This window comes from Erigeron canadensis, chromosome 3, assembly GCF_010389155.1.
Source record: "Erigeron canadensis isolate Cc75 chromosome 3, C_canadensis_v1, whole genome shotgun sequence".
NCBI classification, from domain to species: domain Eukaryota; kingdom Viridiplantae; phylum Streptophyta; class Magnoliopsida; order Asterales; family Asteraceae; genus Erigeron; species Erigeron canadensis.
In genome coordinates, this window is record NC_057763.1 from 2,364,504 (window position 1) to 2,377,896 (window position 13,393).

The window sequence follows — 13,393 nt, forward strand, 5'->3', positions numbered from 1 at the left end:
ATAAACCCTAGTTTGCTTAATCCTTTACTCTCTCTCTTTTTTTTTTTTCTTATAACTTTTTTGTATTTATTTTGTTGAATTTATTCCTATATCTAAAAACATTTTATAAACCAAATAAATCCTAAAATTATGATATAAGTTTTAAAATTTTGCTATTCATATATCTCCTAAGTAACTATTAATAACAATTGATTATTTTATAATATATTTATATAAATTATATTAAGGTTAATCTCTTTTAAATATGTTAACCATGACTTTAGACTATCTATCTTAATCTTAATCTTAATCTTAATATATAATATAAGACAGTTGAACTAATAACTTATTAACCAATCAAATCATTCAATTTTATCAAATTGACTTTTGATTATGTCATCATTTAGATTAACTATAAGTTAAAAGTTCTAATAATCATTATCTAAATATATTATTATATTAGTATTTATATTATTTTGTTAAAAAGTCTCATTAATTTACAATTTTTTGTTCCATCAATAATTTACACTTTTTAGCCCTGAACACTTAATTTATATTTATTTTTAGCCATCAACTTGAGAAGATTTTTTAAAATTTACAATCATTTAATTAGTTAAAAAAAATTCCAAAATATTAAATATTGTCACCAAAAAATTATTTTAAAACATGATGACTTATTAACAAAAATTAGATTAGATTTTTATAAAGTATAAATATTAATATTTAGTTTAATATTTAATATAAAACACAATTTGAACCCAGATACATATCCCAAACATAATAATAGATGACGATATACAACATCCTTATCATAAACACAATAGGAATCACAAAATATGAGACGGTCACAGAACGAAATACGATTTACAACGTATGGTTACTTGAATACTAAATTGAAGTTAATATGAACTCCATTCATGAATACGACAAACAATTTCATTAATATGTCTCAGCTAATAATGACAAGGACGAACATATGATTATTGTACTACAACTTACAAAGTATAATACTTAGAACCCTATATCTTCAAAATTAAAAGCTTTTATGACTTAAATGTATGAAGATCTAATATTAATAATATCGTAAACCTCGTGTCCAATCCAGTGTTGGACACGGGTCTAAAATCTAGTATCTATACTATAACTAAAAGAGGATGTTATAAGTACATTAGGTATTCTTTTTTTTAGGCGTAAAACTTATTCTTAATTACTCTTGAGCTCTCTCTTTTCCTTTTTCTATATTTTTTTATATTTTTTATTTGTATATTAAATAGATAGTTATATTTAAAACTCTATCATAAATATCAAAACAAATCTTTTTAAATTTTAAAAATATATAATATCCTTAAAATTCTCCCAATAAATTATTATATATACAATCGAAATTTTCATTAATCATTCTCATTCATATTATTCCTCTCCTTTCTATCTTTAATAAACAAATCAAGTTAAGTAAGTTTCTCCATAAAAGAAAAAAAAAACATACGGTTTTTTATATCATTTAATTTTATTTTTGGTAATTTATTCGTGTTTGTTTATTTTTTTATACTTAATTGTTATATTATTGTTATTTTTCATCTATTCTAATTTAGTTTGTTGTCAATTGTAGTTTGATTATGATTTCTTTTACTACAAAAGTGTTTATTCTTTTAAATCTGTTTTGTTATTTTTCATACGTTTTTTTATTTATAATTTTGATATTTACCTTTGATATATATATTTTGAGACTATCCGTTCATCAGACAGGCCTGAAAACTAGTGTGCATTGTATATGTTTATACAACGTAAAATTTAGTTGAAATTTTTATAAGCATTTAAAATGGTTGGATATCATTTGATTATTAGGTTGAGAAACTTCAAGCAGCTTTTGAGTAAAAGATTTTTTTTTATCTTAGTCTTAACAAATAAATTTAAAAATTTTCTTATATAGTAAAAGCTTTTTAATATCTTAAAGTTAGTGGAATACTTATGTGTGTTAAAAAAAAATTATAAAGACTTAATAACCTTGTAGATACTCTAATGGTAAAAAAATATGGTGCAACGCTATTAAATCCATCATTTTACATAACATATGGTGTTACACTATTAATCACATCAATTTTACATAATTATTAGTTTGGTATATAATTAACATATAACTGAAAAGTAATTTATAAAAATTATATCATTTAAGCAAGCTTAGTAAGATCTTTAGTTTGTACGATATTAATGTAATGTAATGTAATAGTTTCATGTATATATCAAAAATTGTATTGCGGACATATGTGCAATTTGGGGATATTTGTAAATTTCTTCCGTATAATAATAAAGTTTGCTAAATAGTTGTTATTGTAATAATGTTTTTTTGGAAAGGCAGGTATAGTGTGTATGAAAAATAAAATAATAAGATAATGATGTTTTATGCATTTGACGTTTAGACCATTCTTGACTCATGAAATGACATCAAATGTGATTGTTTATATGGATGTTATCATAATATTACAGTATAAATACTCAAAATTAGAAATACATAAGTAGTTATCTAAAATTGGACACATATAATAACTTTCGAGCAGTACTTTAATACATTTCCACACAACCATTTTCAGACAATTATGTCTTTTACTTCTCGTTAACTTTACATTTCTCAAAAAGAAAAGGTTAGAAAAAAGATTAATCTAGATGATAAACTATATATATTAAACATAACAGTATAGCTTTTTGGTAGATTAATTATATATAATATCATAGATAAGAACCTTAACCACCTGAACAAGTGATTAATGATTCCAAAACCATTCTTTGACATTTATGTTAAGGTGGTTATGTAGGAGACTTTTAGCCAAATATATATAGTTCTTATTACTACTGGCATACTGTATATTTCATAGCTTTGAGTAGAAAGCAAGCAAAATTAAAGCTCCTACTTTCCATTTGATTGTTCATGGTTCTTTTATCCATTCTTAAGCCAAGAATCTCTTACATGTCCATTTCCATCACCATCTTCTAAGTATCGAAAGCCCGGTCTCACATGCTTCCACTCTCGCCCCGAACTTGTTTCTAAGTAGTATAAATATAAACACAAACACTTGTTACTTAATATGTGTATATATGCAGATACCGTTACTGAACACGAGCTTGAACATGAAGATCGAGAACTGCACGTTACTAATGTTTCTCTATGCATTTGTCATTTCTTCTTATCATGCCTTCGCCTCACCATCATGCACGTACCTGAACTAACACTGTCGTTTTTATGCATCCAAATTAGTTCTAACGTTGATAATGATGATGTGTATGTGTGTGCAGATGTAAGATTACATGGAGCATCAACTTTGCTGTTGACTTCAACACGGAAATATCATGTTGTTAATCGTCTTGCAGATGATATACTTTTGCCTCCTGTTGATCCTCTTACTCCTGTTTTACCTGAAGCTTATTGTGCAAATCCTCCAGGTTATCCTCCGCCTTCCTCCACAACTCTACCGCCACCTGTATCGGGACCACCTTCTACTGGATCTTACTTCCCGTCACCGCCTGCATCATCTTCCTCCAACCCTACACCACCAGCGTCATCTTCTTCCTCCTACCCTACATACCCTACACCACCGGCATCGTCTTCTTCCTCCTACCCTACACCACCGGCATCTTCTTCCTCTTATCCTACACCCCCGGCATCTTCTTCCTCCTACCCTACACCACCCGCATCGTCTTCCTCCTACCCAACACCACCTTTCTCTTCTTCTATACCTACCACACCACCGTCAGATACAATTCCAGACTCACCTGCAGTATATGAACCTGGCTCGCCCGCCATCTATCAACCTGGTCCGGGTTTTAGCCCTCCTTATAATGATGGACCAAGTCCACCAACATTCTCATTTCCTTCACCAACAGGTTTCATACCAGCCCCACCTCTATTTGAACCGCCAGTTGTATACCCTCCTCCAAATGGACCACCACCGGCTCACACTGAGCCAGAGTCTGCATTGTGGTGTGTTGCAAAACCTTCTGTTCCAGATCCGATTATTCAAGAAGCCATGAACTATGCTTGTGGTTCAGGGGCTGACTGTGAATCACTACAGCCAAATGGAGAATGCTTCCAGCCTGACACATTATTTGCACATGCTTCTTACGCTTTCAATAGCTACTGGCAAAGAACCAAAGTGGCCGGCGGCACTTGTGAATTTGGTGGTTCCGCCATGCTCGTTACTGTTGACCCAAGTAAGTGCATCAATTGCTACCTAACTCCCTACATCAACTTTCACTTTCTTGACTAATAATCTTGATTTCTGCTAACAGGTTACGATGGGTGCCATTTCATCTACTTCTAAACCAGACTTTCTTTTACACGAATCATGAACAAGTTTTTGTTAGTAACTAACTGAATTACAGATAGAATGTTCATATCTCAAAATTATGATTTGGGCTATTGAGTACACATTTACTCTATTACTGTGTCGTCAAAATAAATGCAAACAGAAGTTATGAGAAGTGAGCCTTGTCTAGCAGTGTAAAGTGTAAACGTTCTTTTATACTTTTCACACGTCCAACAAACTAATTAAGTCACAGCAGTAAAACATAACTGTAACATTCATTCTATACTCAATAATATCAATAGTTACATTGTCACCAGCATTACGTATTCAAGAAACGGATAACCGTAAATTCAGTACTGAATAATACAGAAGTCTTGTCAACAAACAATTAATAAACGATTTTACTAAATCTACAAAGTGTTGGCATAATAGATGTAATACATACACGATCAAAAGGATCTCCTTTGACCCGCCTCATAACTGCACAATCACACATCAGTGACCACCTGGGTTCCGATTCCATGACAGATAAGTAGGATCTCCAAGATGCCTGTAATAGGTATACCAACAAATTAGTTTGCCATTTATTACCTAATATGCAATGTCATGATTCTATGTAATTATGAGAGAATATTTGCAATTTAATTCATGATAACTCGCGTATGTTACAAGCTTGTAGGGTCTAAAACTCCAACATCAATAATAGTATCTAGGTAAACACAGCAATCGGCAAACTCAAAATACCTTGGTTTAACTAGATATATGAGAGTGAAAGTTGTGGCAAGCAAGAAGCACAAGCCGCCAACAGAAAGATAAGCAATGCCTATGAAGTTATTCTTTCCTCCAAGCCAGCTGGTAGTTGATAGCACAAGTTTCTTCTTGCCACTGAAGCTGTAAGTGTTGTACCTGTTCTGCAGTACCACATTTATCGTCTCACCTGCCTCAATATCCACCTCTATCTTCCCGTACAACTTCCTAAAAGTTGGAAGGGCCGCAGTTCGCATCCACACAATAAGGTCTTCCTGTTCACTTAGCTGTTCACTCACATCAAAGACCACCAACCAAAGTTATAATTATGGTGCTTTCACCTACTAGAGAAAACAAAACACATAAAGAAACTTGATGTAAATTTAATGGTGTTTTATGAGACTTACTGGCACAGACTCATTCAGACTGCCGCCACCAATGAGAGTTCCATTTTGAAAATTTTTCGGGTAGACGTCACTACCAAACTTGTCTTCTCTGTCACTCTTCCATGAAATATGCCTCTTGTTTACAGGTAAAGCGCTGTTATTTCCTAAAGAGAAGCTATAGGTGTCATTGAACAAACTCCATGCTACAAGACCACAAGGCACTATTGCCATCCCATTTGCATCATGTTCCGGCTTACAGCTGCTGGTGTCATTCTCATCACCACGGTTTCTCAATTGCTGATCACTTCGGCTCTTGACATACCTGTAAAAGTGGGAATTACATGCTAAGTATTAAGTTAAGAGGGTAATCGTCAGATTTAATCAGTGCACAAGAAAGTTGTGACCTGCGGTGATTCTGATAATAATTGTCGAGCTGATAATAGACGTAAATAGGCTGCTTCATACGCTTATGGACCTAAAATTCGAACATTTGTGAAAATGTTAACAAAGATAGCCACTAACTAATGATTTTGATTGAATGTATCTCTAATCAGATGCAAATGATCAGAAAGCGATGAATTTAAACTCACTGTCAAGTTTCTGGTACAAGTTTTATCACCATCAGACTGTATAAATTGGACCTTTTCACTTTTTGTGCCTTGTATGCAGGCATTATCATACCGATCAATAATTTCAACTACCTGATCAAATAAACACAAATCCAAAATCAAGAACCATCACAAGCAAGAAAACAGATATTCATGAACTCAATCTATCAAGACAGTTTTAATCATACATCACGAGATGCAAAGAGAGAAGCAAGTCCTATTGGGATGAAAACAATCGTAACAAGCATGAATGCTGAAATCACCTGCAGTAGAATCCATACAAAAAAATTTAGAACGTATCGCTTTCTGATACGCTAATGAATGACAACTATGGAGAAAGACATGGATACTTACCCATTTCGGTGTAAGTATTGGCTTGCATGCTGGAAGTTCCTGCTGTGTAAACCTAGAATCTATATTCCATAAAAAAAAAGGAAGCATAATTAGTATATATGCCCGAAAAAATAAGCCATACAGATGCCTTTTCCCTAATTAAGACACAAGCCAAACCATAAATAATCAATCCTAGACAAGGAGTTACTCTCGTAACTACTTAACGACACAAAGTTCTTGTAAAACAAAAACTTAACATAAAAACCGTAGAAAGGACTCCGGTGCTGACACGCGTCCTGTTGCACTATTTTTCCCAAACAGATACAAAAACTATAGTTTTGGTGTATCAAAACGGTGTACCAAATCACACGTATCGGCACCAAAATCCTCGAAAACACCTCTTACGTTAAACGCTCTTTTGTTCATATTCGCGAAACCGAAAAAACGTAACATCTATATTCTATAGTTTTGATTATCTTAATTCTTAACCTCTACTTTATCAACATAAAGAATCATATATATTCACCAGATCAGCATATATACTAACATATCCACAACTTTATAATCATAAAATTTCAGATCATAAATATACACACATATATATACATACATATCTATATCTATAATACACACACACACACATATATATATATAAAGTATTAAAAAGAAACTGATCTATAAAATATAAAGAATCAAAGAAAACATACACTTAGGTCGCTTAGAGTTTCTTGCCGGAGTACGGGAATCCGGTGATCCGGCACCGCCGGAGCTAGACGACGGCGCGTTAGCGTTCATCGGCGTAGCTGGATTACTACTATTATTATTATTCATAGTAACTTTTTAACAATAAAAACTAATCAAAACAATATTATGATAATGAAATTGAAGATTTTTTTAATTAATTTTGATGAATGAATTAATATGAATCAAAAAAAGGAAAAAGGGATTATTGATGAGAATTGAGGAGTTACAAATGGAAAGAATTAAAGTACGAGTTTTTTGAGTTTTGAAGGAGGGAGTAAGTTGTAGATCTTTGACTTTTTACTCTGCTTTGACTTTGAAAATTCTTGGACTATCATATAGGAACTGGTCCATTGTTATTCAAATAATTTGTGATATAAGTTGTTTGTCATGATTAGTCCCTATTTAGTGAAAAATTAATACATATATGTAAAGAAAAAGAAAGATGATATTCTCCAATAAAATTTCCTTTTAAAAGTGTTTAATTTCGTGTTTTTCTTTTCATCTTTGCTCATCTTGTAAATTGTATCAATTGTATTAATTTTTTTTAGTCGGAATCTTCAAAATAATATGTCAAAAAGTTATATTATTACTCAGTCGATCCTCAGTGTTCAAAATTTATACTTGACTAACCACTAACATAGCTTAGTATGATTTCGTAATTCTAGATATTTAAACACGAAATAACACGCTTAATGACGATATGAGTTTAATTTCGACAATCATCGCATCTTCTGAATATAACATTCAAACCTAACAAACTCTTTGCGAGCCTAAGGTGGCGATGATCGTCCAAAAGTGGGATAGATGTGTTCGTGTGCTCTAAAAGATGAAGAGAGAGTGATATTGGCTCACTTCTTGTAGTATGTAGAGAGACGGAATGTATATGATTTTGTAATATGTATCAAGTAGGCAATCTCCCTTGTAGCGAAATAAAAAGGGTTTCAGTTATGTGTAGGGAAATATGAGATAAATCACTCGTATTTTTGTAAAAAGTGTGATGAAATGTGAGATATAGGAAAGAGATGTTTATAATGAAGTGAATATGATTTTGTATATGATTTTGTAATATGTATCAAGTAGGCAATCTCCCTTGTAGCGAAATAAAAAGGGTTTCAGTTATGTGTGGGGAAATATGAGATAAATCACTCGTATTTTTGTAAAAAGTGTGATGAAATGTGAGATATAGGAAAGAGATGTTTATAATGAAGTGAATATGATTTAACTCTAATGTTGTGTACCTCTTGTGTGGTAAGAAATGTTTTCTTGTTTACTAGCATCTGAGCAATGTGGTGGTGGTAATGGCCATGAGTTGTGATGACTGTATTGAGTGGTTTGGTTGATGTAAATGTAACTCATATAAAGGTGTTCGTTGAAATATTTTAGAAGATAAAAACTTAGAGTGTAAATTAGTTAATAAAGGTTTAGGATGTAAGTAAATTCATTAAAAAAGATTGGATAACTTTTTAAACATCTTCTATATAAAGTGTGATAGCCAAATGACTTAACCGTACGGGTTCTACCCTTGGATTTAAATTTTTTTCGAAAGTATATCGAATGACATCTCTAATGAAAGATCATAAAATTTTAAGTTCACCCATATAATTTTTATAATTTATCGATGTACGGTTTTTGAGATAAAAGATTTTGAATGAATTAGAGGAAAAAATGATTTATGGAGAAGAGAGACAAAAAATGATTGATTGAGATTTGAGGAGAGCAAAAGTATTATAGTTATTTTAGGTAAATATAGAATAGATAGAGAGACATTTTGGAAAAGTAAATGTTGAAACTTAAAATGTTAGATATGGACTTTTTGCTTTATAATATAGTATAGATAAAAGGAGTTCATTATGGGTAATTGAGTCATTTTCGAACTAATTTTCTTATAATACTTTGTAAAATAAAAGGGGCTAGAATTTTTATAGAAAAGTATTAAGTATGTCTTTCCCACAACATCTATTACCCACTTTCTTGTAGCAATCTAGTATGTACACAAGTGTGTGCGCACACACATAAGAGTTTTGACGTGCCTTTAAACCTTGTTAACATGTATAAACTTAACTATAAATTCAATATCTAAAAATTCCATCAATGCATAGAAATCAAAACACATTTATTTTTTTGAATGAGAAGTGTTCGAAGTTAATGATTCAAATCTCAACGGTGACATCTAAAGTGGATAGTATGTTGGAAATAGGAACCTGTGCACTCATGCGGAACATAAGTGATAACACATATGTCATGCACTCAAGAGGTAAATACCCAAAACCATGGGGATTAAGATTCGATCTAGGTCTCCAAGCTAACATCCGCTTTACCAGTTCCCTCAAAGAGGACTCCAGCTGGTCACTTGATCTAAGATATGATTATCACAACAAAAATCAACCGAAAATCAAACACAAACCCAAAAATCAACTAAAAGAAGAGGCATGCTTGAAACCTATAATTTAACATTCATCAAATTTTGAAAAGAAAAAAGAAGTTAAACACATATATTAGAACCAAGAAAATATTGAAGTAATATTTGACTTAAGTTGAGACTCTTATATATTATCTATAGTTATGGTTATTTTACATGATTCATATATATATGTTGAAGTTATACAATTTGAAATAACAAAAAAAAAATTTGATAAATAAATGTATAGGTTTAGGTAAATGAAAACAAGTATTAAAGTAAAACATATAAAATAATAGATTTCTCTTTAGTGAAAATAATCGTGAATCATGAAAATCATTGTGCATTAATTGTTTCGTAAATCGTTGTGCATTATATTAACCATGATTTAAAAGTCAATAACTTGTCTTATTTGTTTTAATTTAATACTTATTTTACAATACCTAACCATATGAAGTATTTGGATATATTTTGATTTTTGAAATTATCATACTAGACAAAATTTAAAATCATTAAAATATAAATCGGTTTAACATGCATACTTTGAAACACATTAAAATCACTATTTGTTACACATTACATAAACCTTTTTCTTGACTAGAAGGCAAGTAATTTAGAGTTTACGTTCGATCTACAATATGCTCTACTCATCATCCATACATTTTCTCTTTTTCTGAAAGTTAGTCATCATCAATACATGAAATGGGGTAAATTTTACAAAGCCCTCACAAACAAATATTAACGACAAATAAATTAGAAGACCATTTATGTATTATCTTATATTTGAAGGGTCCAATTATAAATTCAGAAGTTGGTGTATTTTCAGTTTTGCCAGCCATGAAAATTAATTCTACATGTGGCCACCACGTTTTACGTACTTCTAGAATCAAAACCATATTCTAGAAATTATAGTTCGTTTTATTTCTGTTTAGAAACAACTTCTATATACGTCCAAACACAAACTAAAAAAATAAAACAAATTGCAAACGTTCTCTAGGAATCCAAAATCTAGCCAAAAGCTGCTGCAAGTTCGTTGCCTTTAATTTCTTTGCCAGTAAATCCCAGCATTCATCACCTTAATTTGAACACTGATGAAAATCCGCAATCAAAACAAATTTGTTGAATTATGAAAGAAATGTACGTAGTGGCCTAGTGGGTTTGATGTAACTTTGTAACACTCGTCGAATTTTGGTGTTAGTTTTTAACTTGTCATCAAAAAGTTGCGATGTACCTTCGCTGCGATAATGTATGGAAATGGTTTACCGTTTATTAACGACTCGATGAGTCTACTTTGGTTCTAAAATGCTAGTTGACCAAATAAACTTCAGTTAAATGGTCAAATTAAAAATGACATGCTAAATATAATTCTTGTAATCTTTAACGCCGTTAAGTTTAAAAATAATTTAAGCGTTAGAAATGTTTTAGTGTCGAGTTATCGTCCAAAAATAAACTTTTTTGTCTTACCGTGAATTATTTCCATTGAGATTTTTATTAGTAAATAGAAGAATTTAATTTATACTTAGACAAATAAAAATATAAAGACATTTTAAGAATAATGTGACATATTAAAAAACTTAATTAGGTGGTGGTACACTGGTACTAGAGTAACCAAGTATATATAAGGGGTCATATATAGACTCATTTTCTCCGCTCTTTCACTTATTTTGCAAGAAACACACATTCTCCCTTACCATTCTCTCTATTTCCTACACTTTTCTCCATCAAAAACACCTGTATATCAATTCACAAAATCATTTTCTAAAACATCTTCTAGCAAGAAAACCCTTGTACCTTTGTTTCAGGATTTAAGGAATCGGTTTTTGGTCCTTGTTGTGCTCGTGATCAGCCCCATTTTCTTGTTCTTCCATCATTAAGTTCCAATACATGTTATGATTTCATGCCTTCCTTGATAGTCATCTTAGTTCTTGCATTTTATCTAAGTTTTCGTAAATTTAAAAATTAAAGAACTTAATGATAAAAGATATTATTCATCTCCATGAATTAAAAATTAAGACAGGCAATGGAAATATGACGGATTTTTGGCATGACATCTGGTATGGCAATACACCATTTCAGGTACGCTTTCCCCGCCTTTTTCGTCTTGAACAATCTAAGAATGCCCGTGTTTCTCAGAGATGGAATGGCTCTTTATTTACCCATTCATGGCGTAGACCTGTTAGAGGGGGGGGGGGGGGGGTGGAGGAAACGGAATGGATGAGTCTTCAAGCACTCCTTAATGATGTTACTTTGAGTGATACAGTTGATAGGTGGAAATGGGGAGAGTCGAAACCTTTTGATTTTTCGGTCAAGGAGACCAGATTAAGCATTGATGATAAATTGCTAAGTGATTCTTCCTTGATTACTAGATGGAATAATGTCGTCCCTAAAAAGGTTCGGTATTATGTCCATTGTGCTCCAGCGGGGAAGAAACTAGGACGCACCTTTTTATTAAATGTGGAGTGGCAAAGAAGCTTTTGGGAATTAATAATGTCTTGGCTTGATCTCCCACACATATTGCTGAACGATTTGTGTAGTATACTAAAAAATATCGATGACATGCATATCAAAAACTCCAAGAAATTGTGTATTGAAGCAATCATCTTTTGCATGGTTTGGGCGATTTGGCGGTATCGAAATGACAAGGTTTTTTCTCCGGCATCTCAAAGAAACGAGTTCCTATTTGATTTCATTGTTTCACAATCATTTTTGTGGGTGTCTACTAGATGCAGAATATTGCATGTCTCGCGGGATGATTGGTTCCTTAACCCTCTTCTTGTTTTATAATCGAGGGTGTGCTTTATTTGGTTTTGAAAGTTTTTCAAAATATTGATGTTATTCTAGGCGATGTAATTATATTCGTTTATGTACCGTTGTATTATTTATGGTGTCTAGTGCTTTGCTAGATACCGTATTTTTTTAATATATTGCTGTTTAAAAAAAAACAAAAAAAAGTTTTCGTAAATTTTGTGATTATCTTAAGTAGAACTTCTACAAGTAGGGTGGGCCAAAGTTAACCACATGGGCTTGTGTATATACATAAACAATATGTAAATATTTCAAGAAATTTCGGGGTGGGTCTCGGCCCATCGAACACCTAATGTGGCCTGCATAAGACTCTAATCAAGATTAGCTAATATACATAATATCTATAGTTGGATTTACTACTAAATAATTTTCTTCACATATGTGGTAAGAACTGATTTGTACTTAAACTGGAAGTGGCAAGACGGTTGGTCAGATAGATAATTACAAAATTATTATATTTAAAGTCTATGTCTCTGAACATGTGCTAAAAGAGGTAATAGACTACAAGTTTCATATGAAGTTTTTTCTTGAATACTCAGCAATTACAATAATTATGTTACAATAATATTAAAGCTGTTGAATGAGAAAAATATCTATACAAAATTAGACTTATGCAAACACATACAGGTTCTTAGAATTATTTCACACCAGAAACTTTGTTGTCTTAATACAAAAGGCTTAAACTGTTACAATTACGTTATTTGTACCTCTAACAAAGAGCGGAACATTGTCCAATAACTTCCCAACATAGCTCAAATGATGCCCCAATCCACTGCCAAACGACAGCCACATCGAACTTGTGTAAATCAACCATTTCTTTGAAGCAACTGTTGCTTGAAGCTGCAAACAACCTGAAACTAGTGCGAAATCTGCCAAAAATGGCTGTTGGTTAGCACTGATGTAGAGCTACAAGGAGCTAATATAAAAACAGTTGTATATGCGTATAAATGATGACCCTTCACAACTATAATCTTAAAGGAAAAACACAGTTGTATGAATGACGACATACGACTGTTTTAAAAACTTCATCTCTAATTCTAGGGATTTGGTACCATTTAATTTACAGTGAGTAGATACATATAGACTCATTCTTTT

The 13,393-nt window shown here is 31.9% G+C and overlaps 2 protein-coding genes across 2 annotated transcripts; one reads left to right on the plus strand and one right to left on the minus strand.

Annotated features, from left to right (window-relative positions):
- Positions 1–3,059: 3,059 nt before the first annotated feature.
- LOC122590835 (extensin) lies at positions 3,060–4,434 on the plus strand. The gene is made up of 2 exons (XM_043763006.1): positions 3,060–4,182; positions 4,261–4,434. Exons 1-2 carry the CDS (start codon positions 3,060–3,062, stop codon positions 4,290–4,292), a joined length of 1,155 nt encoding a protein of 384 aa, XP_043618941.1. The 3' UTR covers positions 4,293–4,434.
- A 99-nt stretch (positions 4,435–4,533) lies between these two features.
- On the minus strand, positions 4,534–7,336 carry LOC122594015 (ALA-interacting subunit 3-like). Its single transcript, XM_043766490.1, has 8 exons — positions 7,059–7,336; positions 6,373–6,431; positions 6,207–6,281; positions 6,001–6,111; positions 5,815–5,885; positions 5,432–5,732; positions 5,022–5,311; positions 4,534–4,827 (listed from the first exon to the last, which is right to left on the minus strand). Exons 1-8 carry the CDS (start codon positions 7,180–7,182, stop codon positions 4,773–4,775), a joined length of 1,086 nt encoding a protein of 361 aa, XP_043622425.1. The 5' UTR covers positions 7,183–7,336; the 3' UTR covers positions 4,534–4,772.
- Between the last annotated feature and the right edge of the window lie 6,057 nt (positions 7,337–13,393).